Raw genomic sequence first — 26608 nt, 5'->3', positions numbered from 1 at the left:
CTCTCTATCTATTGCGGTTCACGAGATACAGACCGATGACAGACCCGACTCGCACTTGACCCATTTTTATAATTCTTTGTAAAGCGACAATAGATATGCGAATTGTGAAAATTTCAACTCTCTATCTATTGCGGTTCGCGAGATACAGACCGATAACAGACCCGACTCGCACTTGACCAATTTTTATAATTCTTTGTAAAGCGATAGTAGATATGCGAACTCTGAAAATGTCAACTCTCTATCTATTGTGGTTCATGAGATACAGACCGCTCACAGATCTGACTCTCACTTGACCAATATTTTTTTTTTTTGGAAAGCGACAATATAAATACACAAAGAAAATTTCAACTCTATCTATTGCGGTTCATGAGATACAGACCGCTGACAGACCAGACTCGCACTGAACCAATTTTTATAATTTTTTGTAAAGCGACAGTGCATGCAAACACACAAAATGTCAAGCCTGTACCTATTATGGTCCATGAGATAGAGCCCAACAGACGGACGAATTGAAGAACGGTGGAGTAATAGGGTCCCATTGGCACCCTTTGGGTACGCACCACGGAACTCTATAAATTATACTTTTTATTTTTATTTTTATTAAAAAAATTAATCTTATAAACCCTCAAAAATTCGATTACGATAATATATATTATATAATTAATATTAGTAATCAGAAAAAATCTTAACCATTTAATCGTTAATTAGAATAACTTTAACCAACACTGGTTCAACGACGATATCAAAAGCTTTCTAATTAAAACAAAAACTCTACCCACAGGCAACTACTACTGCCACCTAACATACACTTCGTTAAACTCCCGCGTGAGTAATTTTTTGTGGAGTGAACTTTTACGTACAAAACTATATGGGTTTGGTTCTGAACGAAAGTTGCGAGATTTAAAACTCTGCGGTCAACGCCATCTATGTCACGCAGATGTTACTATTGTAAAATTTAGTTTTCTAACTTTACGTTTAGAAAAAGAGCGTACTTTTTACATTTTTTTCTTTAGGAAATTAAAGAGTTTTTGTGTACATAGATTCTTGTAAATAATAATTAATATAGTTTTTTATATTTTTGGATAGATTTTTAAGTTTAAAACAAAGTTTGAAAGCTAATATATATTTCTGAAACAGCTAAGAAAAAAGTGTTAAGTTCGGTAGAGTTTATATTTTACCTATGAAACATATAAATTTACATTTGAACTAGGTATTTAAGCAAAAAATATAAGGTTATTAGATATTTTAGCTTATAAAAGTCTAAAACATTTGGACATAAAACTTTAAGTTACCTACTAGGCTGCATTCGAAATGCGTTCCGAACATGGCTAATGGCTATAAATATAAAGCATCTGTCATTCTTCCTGTCAGGCACAGAAACAGTGCAAGACAATGTTACTTGTATTCAAATAACTGCTAAAATTTGACGTAAACAGTAGCTATATTTATAAATAAACAAATTTTAAATAAAAGTTATTTTAAATCGATTTCAAATGTTTAATTTTTTGTCCACGAATGATAATATTTAACTCCTTGACATGACTACATTCGGAGCGCAAGCGTATTTCATGTGTCGCCAGTAGAAAAGGCACCTACTGTGTCCCTAGTTTGAAGTAGTGACACTTGACTATTTTTTCAGTTAGAAGCTTTAGTTCCATGTTTGTACTACTTTAATAAATCTACTTTAGTGGTATTTCAAATTTAGTACTTAATTTTCGCTCGTTTTTTATGTTTTGTATATATGACTTGGTAGAAATTGGTAGTTTTTAAAATTGGTGTGACAGCTGACACATGTAGAGTATAAAGTACAGCGTGCTCGCTGCTTAGCTCTACCAATCGGCAATCGGTATTGTTCCGCGGTCGCGTGTGCTAGCATCGTTAGCGAGTTCGTCTTCGAGTTTAAATAGTTTCATTTACGTGAATTAATAATATTGTTCTTGACTTTAATTATCGTAAAATGCTGTGTACTGTTTATGTGACTGGGCTGAAGTAATGTATGTAAGTATAAATTAATTTTAACACCGAGTTCTCTAATTTGTTTGTGTTTACAACTTTAGGAAGACGTTAACAACTTACGTGCGATGCGTGTAGTTTTTTTTACTCAATAGCGACGTCTTTTGTTTTTTTATGATTGTATAAAAACTTTTTAGCTTTGTTTCTTACACATTTAAGTTTATTCCTAATTTTTTCCCTGCGAAATGCATAATTACGTGCTAGGAAATATTTGTTTTGACACTTGCGGTTAAATTAAGTTTCGTTACTGTTTATATGCTTTGTGATCAATTAATTTCTTGAGTATAAATAAATATAAGGTTTATTTATTTCGGTATTATGTTTTCGTCCTAAATACCACGTGAACGTGCTTCCCTAGGATGAAGTTTTAGTAGAGTTATTATTTGCATCAATATGTTTCTTTTCATAATTCTTTTTTTTTTATTAGTGTATGTATATTTGATATAATATATTCAGAGGTGTGATGTCCTATTATATTTTTCATTTAATTTCCCTAGGATGAAGTTTTACTAGAGTTGTTATTTGCATCACTATGTTTCTTTTCATATTTTTTTTATTTTTATTAGTGTATGTATATTAATTTCATTTATATATTAAGAGGTGTGATGTCCTATTAAATTTTTCATTTTAATTAAGCATTTATTCTACAAAATTAAAGTACCTTACTTACTTTTCTTTTTACATATTCTAAATGAATTTAGAAAATTGTATTTTTATTTTGTTTTTTTCTACCTTGAGGATATCAAGTGCTACAACTATAGTCTGTTGGTTTTCACCATAGGGTCCCAAGGTATAAACTAGAGAAGACTAACATCTTATATTGAATAATTATTATTGGCATTTGAAGGTCCAATGTATATTGTGCATTGTCATAATATATCCAAAGAAAATAGTAACCATGACTAAAGATCCAATCCTAATCTTATAAAACTAAAGAAAATTAAAACAAAATCTTTGATTTCTATATTTTTTTTAAATCTAATTTACATAAGTAATTCTCATTCAAAGTAACCAATTAAAACCAATTTAAGTTATTACTAAATACTTTATATCTATTAATTAATAAGCAAATAAAAGAGCCTTGTGGGCGACTGAATATTTTTTTTGCAACTTTTGTGAAAATATTAAAAAGAATACCTATTATGTTCATATAATATGCAGGCAAAGCGAATCATTATTTACTGAGCGAGATTATTATTAACTAGCCTTGCTAATTAAAGTTTTTGTTAAATCTTACTTAAACTTCTTAAGAAGTCTTGGTTTAGCGGCTATACTGGCATCAATTACCCTTTCAACTATGTACCTTTTTATGAATGAATATAATAGTTCAAGTCTCATCTAAATAAATTAATTACAAAAGCATTAGTAAGACTGAAGAGACTAAAATATATTATTTTAAATATTTTTCTAAACACTTTTCTTAAAAATATATGTAACTTCCTCCGTTAAATCTTAAAAGTCGAAAGTTGCATACTTGGTTATCCTCGGTAGAATTTTTCCTGTTTATACATATTGGAGTATTTACATGCGCTATAAACATGTACATAGTTGTTAAAAGTTGGTTGTATCTACCTTACTAAAGGTAGTAACAACACTACCGACACTACACAACAAAAGAAAGAATGTTTAAAAGATCCGCATTAAAATTTTTTTTTTTCGTTTGATTTATCGTTATCTAATTTGGATATTTCTAACAATAACCACAACTAATAACCATTAATGCGCGGCTGCTTGGATGCATTTAAATTCAAAAAAAAGTCTGTGTGTTAACTTTAGGTCTCCTTCAGTACCGATTTTCCATCGCAAAACGTAAATAAATGAGACTGTCGCCCGTAAGTCGACAGGTGCATTCGATAAGCTGATGTCAGCTTATGACGGACAGGCAGTATTCATTTATTAAAGCGTTATTAAAAAAATGTGACTTTTTACACATTAAACAAAATATTTACAACAATTATCTTTGTAGCATAGAACAAGTAGTTGCAAGAGTATGTAGTTTATGGTATCGCAAACCATGGCACTGATGACTATATGTAATGCAAGTTATGGATGAGTTCCCAGGAATTCAATAGTGTTGTACCTAGTATCTGGAAGAACCAGAGGTAACGATGTAGATTAACGAGTCGCGGAACTGAAATGATAATAAGTCAAGTAAAAAGCTTATAAATATGATCGCGCTAGAATGGCAACCTCAAACTAGTAGGTAGAAAAAGGACGAACGATTATCTACTTCTTTATCTTTTGCTTTTGTTAATAGATTGTCTCGTAGGTGGCAAAGGTACAAACCGATGGACGCTGGGATCCCAAGGTGCTGGAATGGCGATCTCCGATAAACAAAGCATTGGTAGGCCGCCAACTATGTGAGCAGGTGACTTCAAGAAAGTCGCGAAAAGCCACTGGACGCACAAGTTTAATATGACGATTTGTATCGTATGTGTGGTGAAGTCTCAATGACCAGTATGATTACCCGGTGGTATGCGTAAAGGCCTCCTCAAATTTGCCTGCCCACTCTGGACCTCGCTGCGATTTGATCCGTTCCATCCCTGTTATCCAAGCATGGGAGAGAAAACCTTTTTGCATTGTCGACTGCCAGCCAGTCGTCATTGGCCTTCACAATCGGAAAATCACGCCCATTGATGGAAATTGGTATTTTGTATCGCAAGGTTCCCACTGCTCTCTGCTATTCGTTTGATGTCATCTTTCGAGGGTCTACCAACGCTTCTTTAACTGGAGATCGACACTCCAGCACTTTGGCATGCCAACGTCCATCGGTTTTCCGAGCTATGTACTAGTAACGACTTACGGTTCTATCTATTAACACAAGCAAAAGATGAAGAGTTAGAAGATCAATAAGTTTCGTGTTTTTTCTTATGTCGTCGACAGTTATTTTATTAAGAATTTTTATCCCTAGCATTATTCTCCATGAATCCTTGGCAATGAGCCAGTTTTGCGCGTTTATAACTGTAAGCGCCGTTTGGCAGCCGTATGTAAGAGTAGAAAGAATTGTAGAGTCCATCAGATTACCATTTAGGTGGCATGCCGTCGTTGATAGTCCCGTACCAGAACTGGCAATTTAATAATGATCCCTAATGGGGGACCTAAAAAGATTTCCAGATAAACTTTCTCTTAGCGTATACCGAAACCCGTACCAAAGGTACCGTTGCCTGAATTTTTAAATTCCTTACTTGAGATTAAATTAATTCCCGTTTTCACCCCCTTAGAGGTTCCAGTTCTCTGAAAGAGAAGCTTATGCTACTTACAGTTTATGAAAGCCTCCTGTACCGGTTGTGGGATTTCCCGTCTTTCCAAAATTGGTCCAAAGATTAACCAGTTGAAACAAACACATAAATAAATATATAGTAATTACTGTGTTAGCAATAATTTTGAAGAACCCTATAAACATGTGCAGTATTGGCAGTAGCAGCGATGAATACAAAAAACGAGTAAATCGCTCTAACGCAAATTTATTTAACTACCCTACTGTAAAACTTTTATATCTTATTGGCACTGCTATGTTTCTTTGTTATTTTATTAATCACACTTATTATAATATATTATGTGTTTAGTTGTTACATAATATATACCGCTATAGGTTTCAGTTTGTATTAAGAGGAATGTGCAGTGCGCCGTCAAGCGCTTACGAGCATGAAGCAACCAAAAAGATGTATTTTAATTTGATAAAAAATAAATAAAAAAATGTGTGCGTGTAACCTTTACGCGTGATTGAAGAAAAACCTTTATTAATATTTATTAATGAAAGAGTAAAATGTTCCTGCAACTCCGCCATTTCATTTAATATTCACTATTTCATTTTATATTCTATTTAAAATTCATTAACATCACTTTCACATTTTATAAATATATTAGAATTTGTTAAATAGTTTTTATTTATTGAGTTATTTGTGTTGTCACTGTTTGATATTTGCCACTGGCGATTTTGCAGCTGGCGTAAAAGTCAAGAAGCGTGGAGTGTGTGACATATACATACGACCAATCCAAATTACTATTTTTAAATAGCGGAAACTACACAGACGTCTGACGTAAGCGTTACTTCCGTCAGAAAAAAGTTTCGATTTACTTCATAGTCGCGCCTAAAGAAGTTTTTCTTCAAAAAAACAGCTTTAGAGGTATTCTATTTAAAACTATATCTCTCTTTCTTCAGATATTAAAGCTCTTAGTTTAAAACATAAGACTTTTCTTAAGATCTTCCGCACACCTTAGGTTTTAACCTTTTGGGGGTAAAAAACTTTTTTTAAAAGGTACCGTCTTTCTTAAAGGACCTACCTATATAATAAACTCTTTGTTAAAAACAGGACGCCTGAACGACAATACATTCTTCCAATCCACGTTTAATACCTTATAATGTAGATTTCTGTCATAAAAGTAGCCTTTGTTACATCCACTACCTGCTTGTGAAAGTACCGTGAAATCGGTTTTGCTGTTTTAAATTTAAGCTCCACACAGACAGATAAATATTTAAAAGAGTGTGATTGTGTTCGAAAGCACAGATACCTACTTAAATTATATTAATGAGTTTTAAATTTAAATTTTTAATTAAATTAACAATTAAAATAAAATTAAAAATTAAACTTAAATTAATAACTTTTTATTAAATTATTATTCATTGTATAGTGTACGTATTTGTGAATTTTGTTATCATTCGTTTGGTTAAATGCTATATAATATTATTTCTATTTATTTATTTGAGTTATCGATCAAAATACAGTTCTATGTTGGTAATAGAAACAAATGTAAACGCGAATTTGTAATGGACATGCAGCTACTGTTTCCTACGATTATTCCGTTTTCTTGAATATGACTTTTTATTTTTTGCTTGATTTTATTTCGCTAATTATACTTTGAATCTACTATATACTACTACATACATGACACAATCTTACACATCAATCGTACATTTTGTTTCTAAGATAAACGATAGATTAATTGGAAAACACCTATTAACTTCCATGGCTATTATTACCATTATGCTATCCATAGACCTTAAAGTATAGTAAACAGTTTTTATTTAACTACAAGCCGCTGGCTGCAATCTTACCTGGCGGTGTGATGATGCAGTTTAAGATGGTCGCGGGCTAACATGTAAGGGATTACGGCAGTTATATTTAACCCATACCCTTGATCGGTTTCTACGCGACATCACCAGACCAGACCAGGGAAAATTAGCAAAAAAGGATTCCCAAATCTCCCTCTCAGGGAATCGAACCCGGAACCTCCAACTTAAAACCATAGCGCTAAACGCTGCGCCAGGAAGATCAATATATTTGATTTTAATTTAAATTTTATCACATTCAACGAGTTGTCAATAGGCGTGAAGGAATATGAATTTTCGTATTTCTATTTGATCAAACAGTTTGATCGAACTGTTTGGTCAAATAATTTGAGCGTGTGTTCTGCAAGGCCTAATTTGCTGCTGCGAACGAGTCTGGTCTTTTGGTCTGTTCGGCATAATGCGTTTATCATAATCAAACAGCGTTTTGTTTAAAGAATAATGGTGTCTTTATCTCAAGTAATGACTAGGTGGCCTGACAACCTGAAACCGCTCTGCTTTCATCTCACACAAGATGGAACAATTGAGAAATTATGTTGGAAAAGAGAAATTTCTGAGTTTCTTGCCGGCTTCTTCTAGGTAGAATCTGTCTTCCGAACCGATGGTAGAGTTACTACAAACAGACACACTTGACGTTTCAAAAGTACTTCTAATAAATGAATTAAATGAAAACTTAATTCTTTTATTAGAAACCTACTTGAAATAAATGAATTTAAAATTTATGTTTCGCACTGTCTAGCGGAACAATCTTTAAATATGTTTCATAATTATTAAACCAGAATTTAGGACCAAATTTCAAATAATTTAACTAATTAATTACACGAAAAAAGGTAGTGTAAAAATGGCTACTGAATACAGAAGATTTTTTACACAATTGATTTTTTTGTTCTTTTTTCTGGGCCTTCAAAGCAAATACTAAATCGACTGTTGATATGGCGACATCTCTTGATATTAACAAACCATTCCTGCCCGCTTCAATGCATGAAACTGTGTGGTCGCTAAAAAGATCATGGCAATTTGATTAAAAAATAAATGAACGTCTATGACTTAGTTGGTAAATTGTACGTCTGTAAACAATGTTTGAACTTCACCTATCTTTTGCCTCACTCGTTCTGTCATTTTCCGCTGCCCTCTTTCTATCATCGGGACATCGTGCTCAAGGACGCCTCACACGAGCTTATTTGTACGCGGTCTCTAGCAGTTATCGGTTCGAACAGCCATTGGTCTTCTAACAAGCATAGCTTGTTCTACTTCACTTCAACTATCGAATGGTTTGTGCCATATTAGTGACTTGCTTTTCTGCATCGTAATTGTAAAGGTACTGTTTTATAATAAGCTACCGAATGACGTCTACCTTTACGATATCGCTCAATAAGTTGAATAGTGGCAATGATTGAATTAGTTACAGAAAAGCTTGGGTCTAGATTTCTCGGAACAAACTTTTTATGCGGCTGACGGCTTTTTATGAAGGCCGAGTTTGTTTTGGACTTCTTAGTAGTCCGGGACGCTTTAGCCGCTCGGAGCTTTAGTTTTAAGTTGAGAAACATTATCACCAATACTTAGGAATACCAGTAATTAGAAAGTTTTTATGAAAGCTTCCAAAGTGGACGTAATTGACCATTTTAAAATAAAGAGTATGAATTTATCCTGCAGGCAAAGTCATTAAACAACCCTCTTTGTACTGGACGAACAATTATATGCAATAATTTTGTTATTACAACAGCCTACCATGCGAGCCCTGCGGTTCTTCCGCTGCCGCTCGTGCTCTATGCGGCTGCTGGTGCTGCTGCTCATGGTGCTGGCCTTCATTGTCTACTGCTTCTACTACAGCGTCGCGCCGGCCTACCCTAAGCCAAGTAAGTGACTAATTTATAAGGACACGAACGAATTTTCTGCAAGCGTTATGATTTCTCCAAACATAGGCAATGGCGTGCACAGGATTTTTGATCAGGGTATGCATTAAGTAGGTACATGGCATAAAATAGAAAAATTGCCCTCCAATACGAGTTATATAAAATAATTTGGGTATGCAGTGCTTTTGTGCATGTATGAAGTGCCCAAGGAAGCCCACTTGGGCTCTTTGGTTAACTTTAAGGTTTAACATGGCGTTACGGTCTGCTCGCATAGGAAGTGTGCAATATCTAGTTAAAAATAATAAAGAGGAAAAATATAAAAAAAAGTTTCGCCCACCTCACGCGTTATATATGAGAAACTTCTTAAACAATGCCCAATTAATATAACATCACTAGGGTTTGAGTCCCGGGGGGTCTCGTGTCTCGAAGTGCCGGCACTTTTCGTAATTTTAGTTGTCTCGAGTGACTTTGAAATTGTCGGATATTTCCTACACAATACACTTCTGCTTCCGACTAAAGATTTTAAACTAAGATATTCGTGGTCTCTCAACATTTATTAAAAATAGTAAAACTAGTACATACCACGATAATATTTTTATATGCGTCGAAATTTCGGCCCAGTTAAATGGTGGTCACGACGGAACTGCGTTGGTGCCAGACGTCAAGCAGAATGTCAAGCGCAGAATCTAACTACCAGCTTTCGTGTTCTTCTTGTTTGTATTTCGTCGACATACTACTCCGAATAAGTCACTTTCAAATCCAGAAGTCGTGTTCGTACACAGTGTTTTCTTCATTTGCATATTTCTTTCACTGGATTCAACACACTCGCTTATTTAAAACCTTTCTCACGATTGAAATTTTTGTTCTCCCGAATTTCAATCGCTTCTGCTTCTGATGTTGATAACGACCGTATGCTTTTAGTATTTTAGTTACAATGCATAGCTCTCTTTCTTTTCTTTACGTTATATTTCAATTCTCCCTTATGTGACGAAATTTTCTTAAGCGTGGTGTTAAATGGCACTGTAAATTCTTGTCCGAAACAATTTACCGAAACGCTCTTTAAAAATTTCACATCATAAATTGGTAGTAGGTAGTCTCGCTAATAGTTTTTTTTTTATATATTTGATTCTATATATTGAAACTTTAGACGCTAGGTCATAATTATAAAAACGTGATGTCGCGAAAACATAATCTTGTTGATATAACATATTGTACAAATATTACAATTTAATATAGTTTTGGTTCTTCGGATGATTTGACACGAGCCACAGAATGGCACTATTTGCGGCTATAACATTATCACACATAAATAGAGTTGTCAACTTTTTTATGACCGTTTTGAAGTAGGCTTTTGGAACAAAAAATATTTTTCATCATTTTTAAAATAATTGATATGCTTCCATTTTAGTTGACTTGATTGATGAATTAAGAAATGTGTGAGCTTGGCTCTGAAACGTAGTCGTTGACTATGGGCCACATAAGAATGATCAGAGTCACACAGCGCGCGATAGAGAGCGCTATATTAGGAGTATATCTGCGTGATCAAATCAGGGAAGAGGAGATCCGTAGAAAAACAGAGACATAGCTCAACGAGTCAAGGTGAAGTGGCAATAGGCGGGGCACATACCCGTAGCTCGGAGAACCGATGGACGTTGGGGTCCTAAGGTGCTGGTAGTCTCCCGACATGGCGGACAGATGACATCAAACGACATCGCAGGGAGCCGCTGGACCCAAGGAGCAAAAGACCGTGGTATTTGGAACTCCCTAATAAAATATCTATGTCAAACAGTGGACGTCAATCCGTTGATATGATGATAATGTTATTGTAAATTGAGTTTTCCGTACTCCGTACTCTTTTGGTACCTATTACACCACCTATTACAGATTATCATGTAAACCTACATAAAGATAGAGTACACAAGACGCGACGTTACATTAAAACTTCGTAGGTTTTTCTACCATACCATGCCGTTTCTCTTGGTTTCTCGGTTTGTCATCAGCAAGTTCAAACGTCTCTAGTACAGCTTTTAAATAATCACTGCAAAACACTCGTCGTCACTCACATTCAACGTAGCACGACCGACGCCATAGACAAAACTTTTCGGCGATACGTACGACCGTGCTGTGTGGTGTCTTTTTATGAGTAAACACCTTAGCATATATATGACACTCGGGCTCGGCACTAAATCGTGCAGTGCGGTGACTCGTGTATAAATGCTCTTATTCTATTTTGACGAACCCGGATATGATTTTTTAGGATTGGTTAAGAACGAAGTGTTTATTGTTATGGCAACAAAACAAAACAGCAATCTGTTTTTAGAACTTTAATTTTCATACCACGGACATGATAGACATGATATCAACCAATTACCGGGCTATACACACGGGTCGCCTATACATGAGAAGATCCCATACACAGGCCCAGTGTGGATTTGAGGACTCCTAACGCCTTTGAGAACATAATAAAGAAGTTCTAACCACTAGGCTATCACCCTTTCAGACTTATTAACACATGAAAGATATTTTGAAAATATATTGTGAAAGCACGCACGCCTGCAAATTACCACGCTGTCTTATATAATTCCTTCAGCTCAGTCGTTACTGAATGCAACTGTAGCCCGTTTGTCGAGCAACTATATTTCACCAGAGCTATGCTTGTTTTATATAACTTGGGCTTTATTGTCATTCAAAATTAAATAACAATTTGATTTGTCTGTTTCTTTCGGTTATAAAAAAAAAACGCGGCAACCGTTACTTACCATAGATTAAGTTATCTATGCCCATTTGCTGGATACAGGTTTTTTTTTAAAATCATTCGGGGATATATTAAGAAATCTTACAGAACCATTAACAGATAGTTTCATGGCTATAAAAAGTATTTTATCCCACATCTCTGAGATGCGAGCTATATATACAACGTGTAGCAAAATTAAAAAATAATATTGAAGGGTGCATAAGTATTTTTCCATAAGGAATCTTCCTGTAAAAATATTAAATCAAAAGAAGCGTTTTTATTTTTCCATACAAACTAATTAAAAACATTCCGAGTGTTTACTTATGACCACCGCATTGAAGATAAAAGACTCCGTCGCATGATTTTAATTTTGCATTTCATGCTAGGGTTCTATCTGTATAGACTGGGTTTAATCAAAAACTATTAAGTTTTCGGTTTCACAGATAAGTCTCAGAGACAGTACATAATGTACCTCTAAATCTTGTGAAGTATTATTTTAGTTTTCATTTACACGTTGTGTATGTTCCAAATTTCTTTAAGATCTGTGCAGTGTCTGAGTTGAACATAGGTAACATACAAAAAACTTTTGCATTTATAATTTTAGTATGGAACTATGGATATGCGGAAAATAGTTAATCCGTTTAAATAATGAAGTTAACAAAATTGTTTGACTTAAACAATGCACGTTTACGTCTCTGTGGTTAAAGTTTAATCGCGGTAAAGTTTTGGTGAAGGCTTTTAGGGCAACTTTTAACGTACCTATAACTTTAAAATGCGGCTTGTTTTCCAATATTTAACGCTCAGCAGTCTATCGAACAAAACTTTTAAGAATCGCATTGATTATTAATAAAGTTAACTTTTAAATCTCCGTAACAAAAAAAAGCACAGGCTTACCATATCATCGTCATATCAATTCATTACCAGCGCACTGCAAGACACGGTCTCCTCCCACAGTCCACCACGCTGTTCAACTGCGGCTTGGTGGCCTTCACACGCCCTTGAGAACATTACGGAGAACTCTCAGGCATGCATTTTTCATCAAGATGTTTTCCTTCACCGTTAAAGCAAGTAATATTTGATTGCTTGAAATGCACCTAATTTAAAGTAGTAGTAATAATAATATTAGTAGTAATATTTGATTGCTTGAAATGCACCTAATTTAAAGTACCTAGTTTGAAGTAGTGGAAATCCTTATTAAGATACTATTTTTACTTTATTCCACCACAAGTAACCCTTCTCTGCAATCAACAAAACCAACAAACAAAACAACAACAAAAAACAAAAACAAACGCGGACGACATCACGGGCAACAGCTAGTATTTAATATATGCCATACCAATAATAGGTTAGCCCGCTACGATCTTAGACTGCATCATAACTTAACACCAGACAAGACTATGAAAATTAAACTTAATTTGCTATACTCCGCGAAAAGCAGGAGAATCTGTACGGTGTTATTTATAATTTCTTCAATCCTTATACTCCACACCAAACAGATCTTCGGCAATGTATCCTCTACGCACGTTTCGCTCGGAAACCGGAGCATCCTCAGTAGATTTTGACTTTACATAAAATAATTGCTTAACGAAGTAATTTTAATAAAACCATACAGATTCTCCTACTTTTTGTGGAGTATAGCAAATATAGCTTAATTTTCATTATCTCACCTGGTGTTATGTGATGATGCGGTCTAAGATCGCAGCGGGCTAACCGGTTAGGGGTATGGCATTTATTATATTCTAGTTGTAGCCCGTGACGTAGACCGCGTTTGTTTTTGTTTTTAAAATGTAGCGCAGCTTATTTGAGAGATGTGTGGCACCAGCAGCACAAATAGTTTAAAAATGACTTTTTTCCATTAAAATAACGATTCTGTTTAGGTGCAATCCTTAAATTTTAAATTCGCGATAACTTCTAAAATAAATATCCGATTCCAATGAATTGAAAAGTATTTTTAACTATTTATTTGAATGAGAATGAATACTGCGGTAAAAATGAAAACCAATTTGTTTCAACCAGCGAACTAAATATAAAATAAAATTTTACATCACAAAAGCTGCTTTTGTGAGTTAACTGAAATAGACATATGCCCTCGTGGACTTTTTTGTATGTAATATTAGTAGTTTAATCGTGTAGGATTTTTATGTATCACCAGCAGTTTCCTTAGCGAGCGCCCAGTAATGAATTTTATAAACAAAATTTACTACTTTGTTTTACATTATTGCCATTTTCTTGAGGATCTACAATTTTATAAAAAATAAATTACAGCTTTCCTCGATAAATGGGCAATCCAAAACTAGAATAATTTTACACATCAGATACCTAGTAGTAGATCCTGATATCACGCAAAAAAACAAATAATCTCTTCAGCTTTACATAGCCACTATGGTCATCGTACCGGGACGCTATATCGCTTAGCGGCACGTCTTTGACAATATAGTGGTAACTAGCCACGGCCCACCATACCAGATGAAAGAAAATTCAAAGATTATATATATTCCTAAAGTGGGATCGAATCCGGGACCGCCCACTTATAACACACACACCGCTGCGCCAGAGTGATCGTAATCATATAACGAATAGTGTCGGCCAAGTAGAGTAGGTAGTATGAAATAATAATAATGTTCTAATTGGTCCAGCATACGTGACCTCTAAAAATAATCACTCATATATAATGCACTGCGCTACCCCGATGCACTCGGAATGTCTCGATGCACTAGAAATGTCACCAAGAATAGATGACGTGGTAATTTTATTTCGTCGCTTTTGTGCAGTTTTGCAGATATTTTTCAGTGTATTTTGACGACTTCCCGGGCGCAGTGGATTCAGATCTTGGGTTCCGAATTACGAAACAGTTTGAAGTATTGTCTACGACTCTAAGTTATCTGCGGACTTTTTAATTGGAATTGCTAAATTGCAATTAAGTATAAAGGCGGATTCCCACCAGGGGTTCGTGAGATCGCTTAATCGTCTTGGATTAGCTGAAATTCACTCTGGTGGATGAGGGGCTTAGTTTAAGCTAAGCTTCTAAATTTAATGTGTGCTTGATCGTATGACATCCGATTCATGACTCTCAAACAGTTCGTACTTTAATAAATGAATACAATATTTTTATGTTAAACAAATTACGGTAAAGTCATGCCGGCGTGGAATTGTGGCAAGAATGCTGGCTGCATTTCCTTGCAGAACAGCCAGGCTGATTCTTTCCGAAAAGTAAGCCAGCCCTTCTGCCACCAGGTGAGGCAATCAACCTCGGTGAAATGTCTCACAAAAATGTTTTTGCGCTTAGACTCCGCGACCCCAGGGTCTACGGCAATCGGAGCAGATGTGTAACTCTCTCTTAAAGAGGCCTTTGGCCAATTTTAGCCATCTCAGCGGCACCCGGTCTTGAAATAAATTAATAAACATGCATAAATATTAAATAAGAATAATCTACCTTAAAAATCATCACCGTTAAAAATCTTCGCTAAAAATTACAAGTTATTCCTTGACTGCAATCTCAGGTTAGATTGCAGTCAAGGAATACTAAATTCTGGTTAGATTGCAGTGATGATGCAGTCTAAGATGGTAACTGCTAACCTGTAAGGGGTAGTTTAGTTAAATTTAACCCTCGGTTGCGGTGGCATCGTGCCGGAACGCTGAATCGCTTAGTTGTACGTCTTTGTCGGTTGGATGGCAACTAGTTAGCCAGGGCCGAAACCAGACCAGACGAGAGAAAATTTCATAAACTATTAATCCCCAAATTGCTCATGCTGGGGATTGAACCCGGGACTTAAAACAGCACTTCCGAAGCATAAATATATGTTTACATAATTGTGGGGCGATGGTGATGTATACTTTCGCCAACTTAAACCTAATGCCACGAGTATTCCACAGCAAACTTAGTCGGGTAATTTTTTAACGTAAGTTAACTAATATTTAGCTTTGAAGTTAGAGCATTACATAACCAACTTTAACTTTTTTAACTTTAAAGTGATTCTTAACATTATAATAGGGTTTTTCCATTAGTTTATGTTTCACATTATATAAACTTTGAAACATAATTAAATTTGTACTTTTTTTTAAATCGCATACTCATTGGCATAAACTTACCACTCGACATCAGTCACGCTTAATGCAAACTTACCGCGTGTTCAAGCGCTAACTTTTTAACAATACTCATTATTAATGTATTTAAGATATGTTCAAGTATATATAAGTTTATTATTATTATTTTTTAATAATTATTATATTATGTATTATTTAGTTCATGTAATCTAGTTCAAGTATTAGTATGTATTTTTTTAATATGCACAACCTGCAGTCTGTTTTCCTTATCCTAAGGTTGCCTGCAAGAGATCGCTACGAAGCGATAAGGCCGCCTTTTGTAAACTGCTTCTGTCTGTGTTTCTTTTTTTTTTTTCTTCTTTTGTATTTTTTTGTGTGCAAATAAAGAGTATAATTGAATAAATAAAAATAAGCAGCTTTGCATAGCATCTTCACGCGAGGCGAAAGCGGAAAGCCACCTTTAAGTTAGCACGCCTGATTTCCGTTAGTATCCAAGTTAAATTGAATTTCACGAAACGGAATTGCAGCATCAATATGCTTATTGCATTGCCGCCTGCAATGCAGTAATTAACACGCGGGTGAACGGGCCCCGTGTTACTTCGGTGTGGATATAGAGGCTTAGTGGGGCGTCCTCGTGCCTCGCCACTGTTAACTGGAACGGTGTGAATAAACAAACAAAATTGGGTTAAGGATCTGGTCGCATCGGGGCTGCCAGGTGCGTCCTTATCTTTCATGTGCCCAGAAGCGCTAGCATGCAAACTTAATAACATATATTACAGTTAGTAGAGATAAGTGACGGCCGATTGGCGCAGTTTGCAGCGACCCTGCTTTCTGAGTACAAGGCCGTGGGTTCGATTCCCACAACTGGAAAATGTTTGTGTAATAAGCATGAATGTTTTTCAGTGTGTTTATATGTATTCCAAGTATTTATGAGAATATACATATATTTTTTTTTATAACACGTATATATTTTTTTATATATCTCTAGGTGCTCTACGAGGTAAACTAAGGGTCGACACGTAGTTTTCTCAGCGCACGACAAGTGATGAACTTTATAGGCAAAATTTAGCTACTTTGAATTACAGCATTGCAAATTTCTTAAGGATCAAAAAAAAATTTCTTTATAATAGCTGTATAGATTTGTTCATTGTGTATTAGTTTCTAGCGTATAATCATCGCAGTAAACTAACCGTTCGACCTTTCGTCAAAGCTTTAATACAAACTAATTTTAATTTTCATTAAATGCATTGAAATAACACGCTGTAAGGAACACTATTCAGTGGCTTATAATGACGATTTAAAGCACCTTTACTATTTTTATTATTTTACTTCTCTCTCTCTCTCTCCTCTTTCCACGATTGGGTATTTTGAACATCCTTTTTCGCTCTTTGCCTTACCTATCCTATCCTTATCTTTAGGTATTAATTAAATGTTTGTATTAGCTTTTGCGTTAGCTTTTTTTTATGCCGAGAAAATGCCTGACGCATACCACTCCGTTGGGGGAAACGGAGTAGTTATGTGGGACTTGCACCCACTAAAAACTCTGTGTCCCTCGATAGAACTATAAGTGAGAGCAGTTCACTTGCGTGTTTACCGCACTCTCGCCAAGGTTTTGACCCTCCAATACATTGCGGGTCCCATCGTCAATGGCCTGATCGCTTGCTATTAATTAAATTGTTTGCTCAAGCTTGCCACCTTTTAAAAAGCTGTTTTATATTCGTACATTCTTTTATAGAGAATTTTCTACCTGCTCCAAATATGTTATAAGTAGTTACATTTTGAAGATGTGACATAATATTTCACACTTTGTACTCATGAATATTTCCCGCCAACTCTAAACCATAATATGCATAACGCAATTTTGCCCTTATATATTCTGCATCCATCCCGCTCGGATACACCGAACAATAGGGCTAATTAATGTCTATTGAAATAGGCTTTCATAGATAAGCTTTGTTACTCCAATTTCTATTTATAACTTAATGACCCTATGAACTTCATAACACCTGAAACTTGTGGTTGTAACTTTTTATCTATATATATATATATAATGAAAATGGTCTTCGTTTGAGGCTTAATCACGCCTAAACCACTGATCGTATCGACATGAAACTACCACCATTCGATGCGAAATTTTTCCTAGATGGTTTATGGCTATTTTTTGAATTCCAACATTCCTTCATTTTTTTATTGCTGTTTTACTTTTATGAACATTTATCCCGCTAATAAATACAAAAGATAAGCATTTTCTCTTGATTCTTTTGTTTTCATGGATTTCAACAGAGTGTATTAAACGGATTATGGCATTTTACATTCAGCTAAGAATTTACTCACGGTAGTGGAGAACGGCTGGACCAATTGGGCTTTTTTTTTATCTTCAGAATTGTCAGGAGAAAGTTTTGTATGTAAGAAAATTTTAAAAAAGCCCGATAAAAAGTTAAAAATTTCGATGATAATCGAAGAATTCCCATCTATATAGTCACTCACCACGAAATCTCGGGAACCATAAGACTTAGAAACGTGAAACTTGGTAGGAATATTACTTTTGCTATGTAGAGGTCAGCTATAAATAGATTTTAAGAAATTCATTCCCCAAAGGGGATTGCGGGGGCGTTAACAATGAACAATTCCCGTTTTTCCCGCTCCTATAGACTTCAAATTTGGTAAGAATCTTCTGTAAGAGGTGTAGAAATAGGCTATGAACGAATTTTACGATAGCTCACCCCACAGGGGGTTGCGGGGGTGGGTATTAACAATTAATATTTTTAATTTTCCAGCTAAAGCTCCTACAAGCTCCAAATTTTGTAGGAATTTTCTATAAGTGATGTAAAAATGATTTATGAATAAATTTTACGATATCCCACCCCAAAGAAGATTGCGGGGGCGTTAACAATGAAAATTTTCAATTTCCAAGCGATAGCTCCTATAGACTCCAAATTTAGTGAGAGTGTTCTATATGTAATATAAAAATGATCTTCGAGCGGATTTTATCCTCACCTCCTTTTATAATCACCTCCAATAAGGTTCGCGGGGGTGGGTGTTAACAATAAAAAATTTCAATTTCGAAATATAGCTTCTAAAAATTCTAAATATGTGGTAGGAATCTTTTATTATTCACATAAAGAACATCTCAAAATGGATTTCAATAAAGTCTACTTCCGACAGGAATTGCGGAGGTGGGTGTTAAAATCTAAAATTTTTATTTCTAACCTGTAACTTCTACAGACTCCAAATTTGGTGGGGATCTTCGTGTATGTAGGGATATTCGTGTATTTCCTTACAACAATCGTCTTTTTGGCAGCGGAGAAAAAGTCATTGAGAGGTTTCAAAAACTTAACTTTACATGTAGCTATCCAATCAACGGACTAAGAATTTTACATTCATTTTACTTTTGCAGACTACATAACCGACGAATTCTTTTATTGCGGGATCGCGGAAATGTAACAGATTAAAATGAATGCATTTTCCAAGCACATGAGATGTGCGAAAGAAATTTAGTTACTTATTCCAATAGAATTCGTAAAAAAACATGCACAATTAATTTTCTATAAAAAATTGATGTCACGGAGAAAATTTTAGTTAACAGAAAATTCGTCGCACTTGAACCTAGACAGATTTCAACTTCACATATGAGACTTGCAATGACTTTAACTTAAACTTTCAATGCTCATTTCAAATTTTTTTCTTCATGTCAATTATTATTAATTTTTGGAAGAAAGACACGGAAATGTTATAATGATTGCACATTGAAAGTTACAATGAATATTAGTGAGAAAAATCACCTGGATGAAAGATACAGGCTAAATCGATGGAATTTGGAATTTGAGTAAGTCTAAACAATAACGATGCTTACAGTTCTATCCGCGGGGCCTATTTATGTTCATACAAAAATAAAAAAAAAGGAGAATAATAAAAATATGAAAAAATAAACTAAAAATGAAACATAAAATGTAATTTATTTCCTTTTTCAATTCGCCCAGCGAAGCGGGCGGGAAACGGCTAGTTATTATAATATTACGGTAATAATTGACGAAGGAAACAGATCGTTCACCTAATAGCAAATGGAAACTCACCGCCTATAAACAGAGCAACTTATCGCAGGATATGCGAGGGATGTGTCCTGCAAAATGCAACCCTCTGTCCATCCTTCTGAGTAGAAGATGTTAAACCTCATTTGCATGCAATTACACTGGAAAAGTTTTCAAAACCTTAAAGTTGTAAATGGGGGAAAGAAGGAAGGTAAACAAAACTAAATGGACAGGTCTAAGGCTATACCTTTCACAACTGCCTAAGATAAGTTAAGATCTGCCAATTTAAGTTTATAGTGATTTGTGTACGACACAATTTTCACTGTTCATCCCCGTGCATCGGAGATACCTAACATGAGATATTATTTATTAGACCTGTGTACACGCATAACAGCGGCGTGGTGGGGTTATGCTCTATAACCCTCATTCTTATGCCCAGCGGTGATACATTCATACGCTGAGAACATCGATCACTTTTCATTAGTTATCGATGACTGAGAATGATGAATGATGCTAAGTTTCATTATCCACTATACCAATATTGATCACATAGATGCAGCTACACATTTTGCTTGTGTATTTTAGGTGTTACACTAATTTAGTGCGAGCGTACTGCCACTGTTTACCGAAACCGTACACCATAATACTCTGTAATAGTTAATTACACAAACAATGGTATTTCTATTTAGTTAGCTTACAGTCTGAATATTGGATCATGCCACGAGTAGGAGTTCGGGGATCGCAATGGTAACACCTTGATTCAATTTACCGTCTCTATTTCACGCACGTGAAATTGGATGGCACGCCTCTAATTTTACGCATGCCGTTTGCTTTACTTGACAGACTTCTATGATATACAATGATATAAGCCGAAGCTTATTTTTTGTAAGCGGTGATAGCTTAGTGGTTAAGGTGGGGAAGGCGAAAGGTCAGAGGTGCGTTCCAGGGATCGAACTCGGTCCCCCCAACGGAAATTCAAAGCCTTAACCATTAGGATACTATCGCTATATGTAAAACTAAAACAACGTCTGCCATCAATTTAGAACAGGTCATGTTGTGCAGATCTCACATCATGTGGTATAAAAGAAAGAAGAATAATTACTTTTGTGGTATACCCCCAGAATTAAGAACATACAGAAACCGTATATACGAATAATATTGAAGTATCTTAAGGAAATGTTCTACATCTAATGTTCTAAGCATTCACCATAAAATGGGAAAATGGAAAAAAGTTCTGACCTAGCAACATTGGTGTAAAGTGCGCGGGGCGTTTTCACTGTTTTTGGACACAATGCACTGCATACAATAATGGCTGAATAAGGATTCTGTATCTGTTCTTAATTTTAAATAAATAAATATACTACGACAATACACACATCGCCATCTAACCCCAAAGTAAGCGTAGCCTGTGTTATGGGTACTACTAAGATGACTGACGAATATTTTTATGAATAATGTACATAAATACAGAAAAACGCCCAGACACTGAAACACATGGTTCATCACACAAACATTTTCCAGTTGTGCGAATCGAACCCACAGCCTTGGACTCGGAAAGCAGGGTCGCTGCCCACTGCGCCAACCGGCCGTCTCAATTCAATGGGTATATCAAAATTTATTTGAAGTAGGCCGCAGTGGCGTGTATAGAGGGTATGCACAGGGTATGCACCCTGTGCATACCCTCTATGCACGCCACTGGTAGGCCGTATATCGGCCGGAAAGCAGATTCTATCGAGAAGAGCCGGCAAGAAACTCATATATATTACGATGTGAATATATTATGGACGGTGGAAGTTGGAACATTATAATAGATGATGGCTGCGAGAGTAAAAACCGGTGCATCTGAAAAATCGATCTTTCATCCCCCAGTTCAGCAACAAGTGCATGTTCTTGTATTCACGTACGTGGAAAACTAAGATGTCGTTAGCCTGAACATATCATGTTTCCAAGACGTCGCCCGCCAGGTTAATAAGGGTACGCTGTGTTTTGTTTGTGCATCTTTTATATAAAATGTGCTACAACTAAAATTTATCTCAGTTGCATTAAGTTTGCCAGAGCTCGACTGGTCCTGAAGATAAACTCCAGACGGCAAACTAACTTTTCAATGGAGCCTGCACATATCTAATATACGCGTATAGAGTTATTTTAAAAGCCAAATCTTTAGTTCAGCAACTTACATCTTAATATTAATTTCAATCTTAAGTAAGTTAAATTTGACTCACGTATGGATAGAATGACGGAGATTCAGACAGCAAACTTATCCTATGAGTTTTGCGTCTACGTTCGAATTAACCGCACTAATCTTGACGGAATTTAGCACAGAGATCGCTTCTTATCCCATCTTGGACACTTTTTGTCCCAGGACAACGTTTCGGCGGAATTAAAAAATTTACCCTCGTACGGCCTAGCAGCAAAACCCAAAAAAGTAGCATACAGATAGTTTGCATCATAGAGGCATATGATATTTCTAGCCCGTAAAATAAAAACCAAAACATAGGTAGGCTGCCTATTTATACGTCCATTACTATCCATTACTCGCATGTGAACTCGCATGTGTGCAAAATATTTGCCATTGCCTAGCCCGCTATTAATATGTTGGCTCTTTTAAGCCTTGGGTATCACATGATTGACATCGTTTCCATGGTGGGAGGCTTCGGCCATGGCTAGTTATCCGCCTACCGACAAAGATGGCACGGCAACGCCAAGCCATTTAGCGTTCCGGTACGATGTCGCGTAGAAACCCATTGGTAGTTTAATATATAACTATCATACCTCTATAATATTTATGTGAACCCATTCGCGTTGAGCCAGCGTGGTGGACTACGGCCTAACCCTGTCTCATTGTTGACACCCGTGCGTTGAAGAGGGCCGGTATTGGGTTGATATGACGATGATGACGATCGTGATGATGCCTCTATAAGGTAATTGTAAAATATTTCTTTATCTAAATAGGCACATATGTGTTCGTTGTAGTGAGATGATTGTGAAAACTACATTCGCATATTTGAAACTAAAGCTGCGAGGGTGCTTAACGTTTCAGATCTAAAAAAAAGGTTGATCAAAAACTTAGTAGGGTGTCCTTTTGTTATCTCCATCTCACATTGTCATTGAGGGAAACCACAACTGACCACAAAAAAAAACAGTAGGTACTTTGAAAGAGATCTATGACTGTTAAACGAATCTGTCTTTTACGTCGCGCGTTTTATGTCCACCACATGGACACATTGGGACCATTACGTTCCTCGGAGTCAGTGTGTAAAAAAGTACATTTACCACAACTACAACAAGTACAAATACTCGTACATTTACTAGAATGTTTTTTACATATTATGTGTTCGCAATTAGGCCATAATAGCCAACAACGAGTAAGTTATTGTAGTGCAAATGTAAGGTTTTAAGATTTATACGTTACAAGATAAATATACATGTTTGAATATAGGCATAAATTAAGATTACCCAAGACTAGAACAAAGTATGGCAGTAAAACTATACAGGTTGAGGGAGCACTACTATACAATAGTCAGATTAAGAATAAGCTAAAAAAGCATTGTTTAAATTTTTTATAAACGCGCCACCATTTATTTTATTTTACTACTAAAAGCTGTTATTAATTTAAGTTGCTAGTTTTGTATCACACTAGACTAGATAATATATTACCACTTCTATTTGTTAATTTTAATTTCTCATTAAGTGAAACTGTATATTTTGAGAATAAATGTCTAAAGTGACTCTTGGATTACGAGCAAGCAAATCTTTTACTAACGATGCAAGCTATACATCAGATCGGTGCAGTGTAAGAGCTAATATAGGAAACCAACAAATAATTCAGTTTAGCGTTTTTATAGTAGTATGAATGAAATTAAAAAACACCTTAACTTACTAGGTTCTCATAAGACACAGTATAGTTTAATTTTCTATTTCGCGCGTCGCAACTGATCTTTCGTATCATTCCGATATGTCACTGACTGCAGATTCCAAAGTCATTTCACTGATCCGAGCTGATATTCGCTCCAAGCGACACGTGTGCACTTACATTAATACCGGCTGTTTACGCCCCTATAATTAATAATTGTGCGCTCGCATTTCCGCTTTGTGTTGCTGATGATCTCAATCGGTTGGTTGGACGTCTAAGCAGATGATAAGTTCGGCCAGCCGTTAAGCAGGCAATACCAATTTGACTAAAAGGCTTTAATTAGAGCGTATGTGCGTTTGCTTCCGATGTATATACATTATAGATATAGATGTGCTAAACTGGGAGGCTCAATTAAAATGATTAGGTCGTTAATTACAATAATGAAGCCTATGATAATATGTAGCAAATATCGTATTACTAAAGCTTAATCTAGAGAACGCTCAATCGTTTAAATAGATTTAGATTTATGTTTACGTATGTAGTTTTAACATCGATTATAATTGAAGTCATTGAGTTATAACCATCTCTCTGCATATCAACTCTTTATCGGCCCACTACAGGGCACGGGTTTCCCACACACGGTTTAGGCCATAGTCCGCCACGCTGGCCCAGTGCGAATTGGTGCATTCCACACACCGTTGAGAACATTATGGAGGAATCTGTACAGATTTCCTCACGATGTTTTCCCAGTCAAATGTAAAATTATACAGTAGATTACAAAGAAAGTACCTAAAATTTTCAACAAACTTCACTTGGCAGGTTTTAGTTGTTTAAAAAAGCAGCTATTGTAATTATCTCAGTTATAATAGCCAATGGCAGTTAACGGTTGGGGATTTCTTCCAGTAGATTTCTTTTTGTCAAAAAAATTTCAAGTGTGGTGAATTACGGTCTAAACCCTTCTCAGTCTGAGTGGAGGCCCGTTCTCTTTAGTGGCATGTTGGTGAAGATGATGATGATTAACGTTTTTGTTGACCCCTCTGGCGCAGTGGTGAGCGCTGTGGGGTTAAGTTTGAGGTCCCGGGTTCGATTCCCGGCCGGGGATATTGGATTTATTATTTCGAAATTTTTCAGCCGTGGCTACCTACCCAATGTCGCGTAGAAACCGATTAGGGGTATGGGTTAAATAATATAACTGCCATTCTCCCTAACAGGTTAGCCCGCTACTTAGGCTGCACCACCATGCAGACAAGGGCTAACTCATAGTGTAATTAAAAAAAATAGTACGCGTTAAGTTTACGAAAATCGAGTTTATGTCTCTTATCTTGCCATTCAGCTATGTAAACGCATGTGATATTCACCCGCCCTATTGCTTTACGTTGCCCTTGTCCGTCTCGGCCAGTTAATTGGTTTCCATTCACGGCGCACTGAATAGGTAAGAACAGCTAATGTATTAACATAATGGATGATTGAATTTGACAGCATCGTCATTGAAATTGCTAATCAAACTAGAATCTAACAGCGCGCTGAAATATGCCCGCAGCATAGCTATGCATGCATAACGTCGTATTAAACACAATTGACGCCCTCCCTGGCGCAACGGTGAGCGCTGTGGTTTAAAGCTAGTAGTTCCGGGTTCGACTGCCGGAGCAGGGGAAATTTGGGAATTTATAATTTCTAAATTTTTTTTGGCTCTTGGTCTGGTGGGAGGCTTCGGCCGTGGCTAATTACCGACATACACGTGCTGCTAAGCGATTCAGCGTTCCGGTACGATGTCGTTGTTTTAATATCACTGGCATACTCTCTAATAGATTAGCCCGCTTTTATCAGTATATCAGTTGGGATTTGTTGAGATTCCTGAGGTGTTTTGTGACAAATTCCTAGTGTTAATCAAACACCTTTACCCCCCATTACGTTTGATAGTTCGATGGTATGTTGGAATTGCCATAAACAGCCACTTATCTTGGCAGCTGCAAGTATAAAGTATATTGAAGTATATTAGTGGAATAATGTCTCGTAGTGCCTGTCAAAACCAAGACTGTGTGGGGTAGTACCACAAAGTGAGGAATGCCTCACAGAGGTCTGGCAAAGCCCTCTGGACTTCAGCCGGTACGAGTGGGAGAGCCAGGCGAGAAATCAACCCTTACTGGCTTGAGTGCAAAGAGTTTTCTTTTTATTTCATTACTAGCTGTTGTCCGCGACTTCGTCTGACGTTTGACTTTGTTTTTTGATGTGGCATTAAATTTAGTTATAGATCTAAAAAAATATAAACCTTAAATGGGGGGTTTTGCTGCTGTCCACTGAGGAGTTCTGTCCTCTATCTCCTACCACCGTTTGGGCAAAATTAAACACATATTATAACCTCTATAGTACAAAAATAATTATTTAAATCGGTTATAATTTGTCGGCGTTATGGTGTAAAATCGTCAAACACTCATAAAAAGTATCCTATATTACTTCTAACACTTCCAAGAATATGTGTAGGTACAAAGTTTCATGACGATCAGTTAAGTAGTTTTTGCGTGAAAGCGTAACAAAAAAACTTACATTGACATTTATAATATTAAATAGGGATAGGGATAAGTTCAGTGGCGTGCATTGCATATATGCAAATAAGCAGTGCATACCCTACCCTCAGGGTCTTAAAGAGCCTTCAGATAGGACCATTAAAGTTTTGTAATTAAAAAACACTAAGTAAAAAATATATGAAAGCGCCATCTAGTAATGAGCGGCCAAACTTCTAGATCAATTGTCGCTAGACAGGCGACAGCGCAACCTGCGCGCGCGAGGCGCATAGCGTACAAAATAAAATCTTCTACTTCGTATTTTAATTTCTAACCGTAAATGCTAAACATTTACCTTTTGAAACACGTAAAAATACCTATATTATTATTTAAATCTCATGTTATAGATTGCAGGGTAAATCAATTATTATAAATCACTCGACATATGACGCCATCTACTGTTGCATAGAAATATCAAATAAAATAATCACGCCCAAAGAAAGAATCTTTCTGC

At 36.0% G+C, this 26608-nt stretch overlaps 1 protein-coding gene across 1 annotated transcript in view; it reads left to right on the top strand.

Annotated features, from left to right (window-relative positions):
* The first annotated feature begins 1867 nt into the window (after nucleotides 1–1867).
* LOC120636039 (alpha-mannosidase 2) overlaps nucleotides 1868–26608 on the top strand; it is a 186483-nt gene continuing 161742 nt past the window's right edge. The window contains exons 1-2 of the mRNA XM_039907298.1: nucleotides 1868–1998; nucleotides 8805–8937. Of these exons, the coding sequence (XP_039763232.1) occupies nucleotides 1993–1998; nucleotides 8805–8937 (139 nt within the window). The 5' untranslated portion in view covers nucleotides 1868–1992. The remainder of the gene's footprint in view (nucleotides 1999–8804; nucleotides 8938–26608) is intronic.

The sequence above is a fragment of the Pararge aegeria genome, chromosome Z (assembly GCF_905163445.1).
Source record: "Pararge aegeria chromosome Z, ilParAegt1.1, whole genome shotgun sequence".
NCBI classification, from domain to species: Eukaryota; Metazoa; Arthropoda; class Insecta; order Lepidoptera; family Nymphalidae; genus Pararge; species Pararge aegeria.
This window is presented reverse-complemented; position numbering and strand designations above follow the sequence as displayed.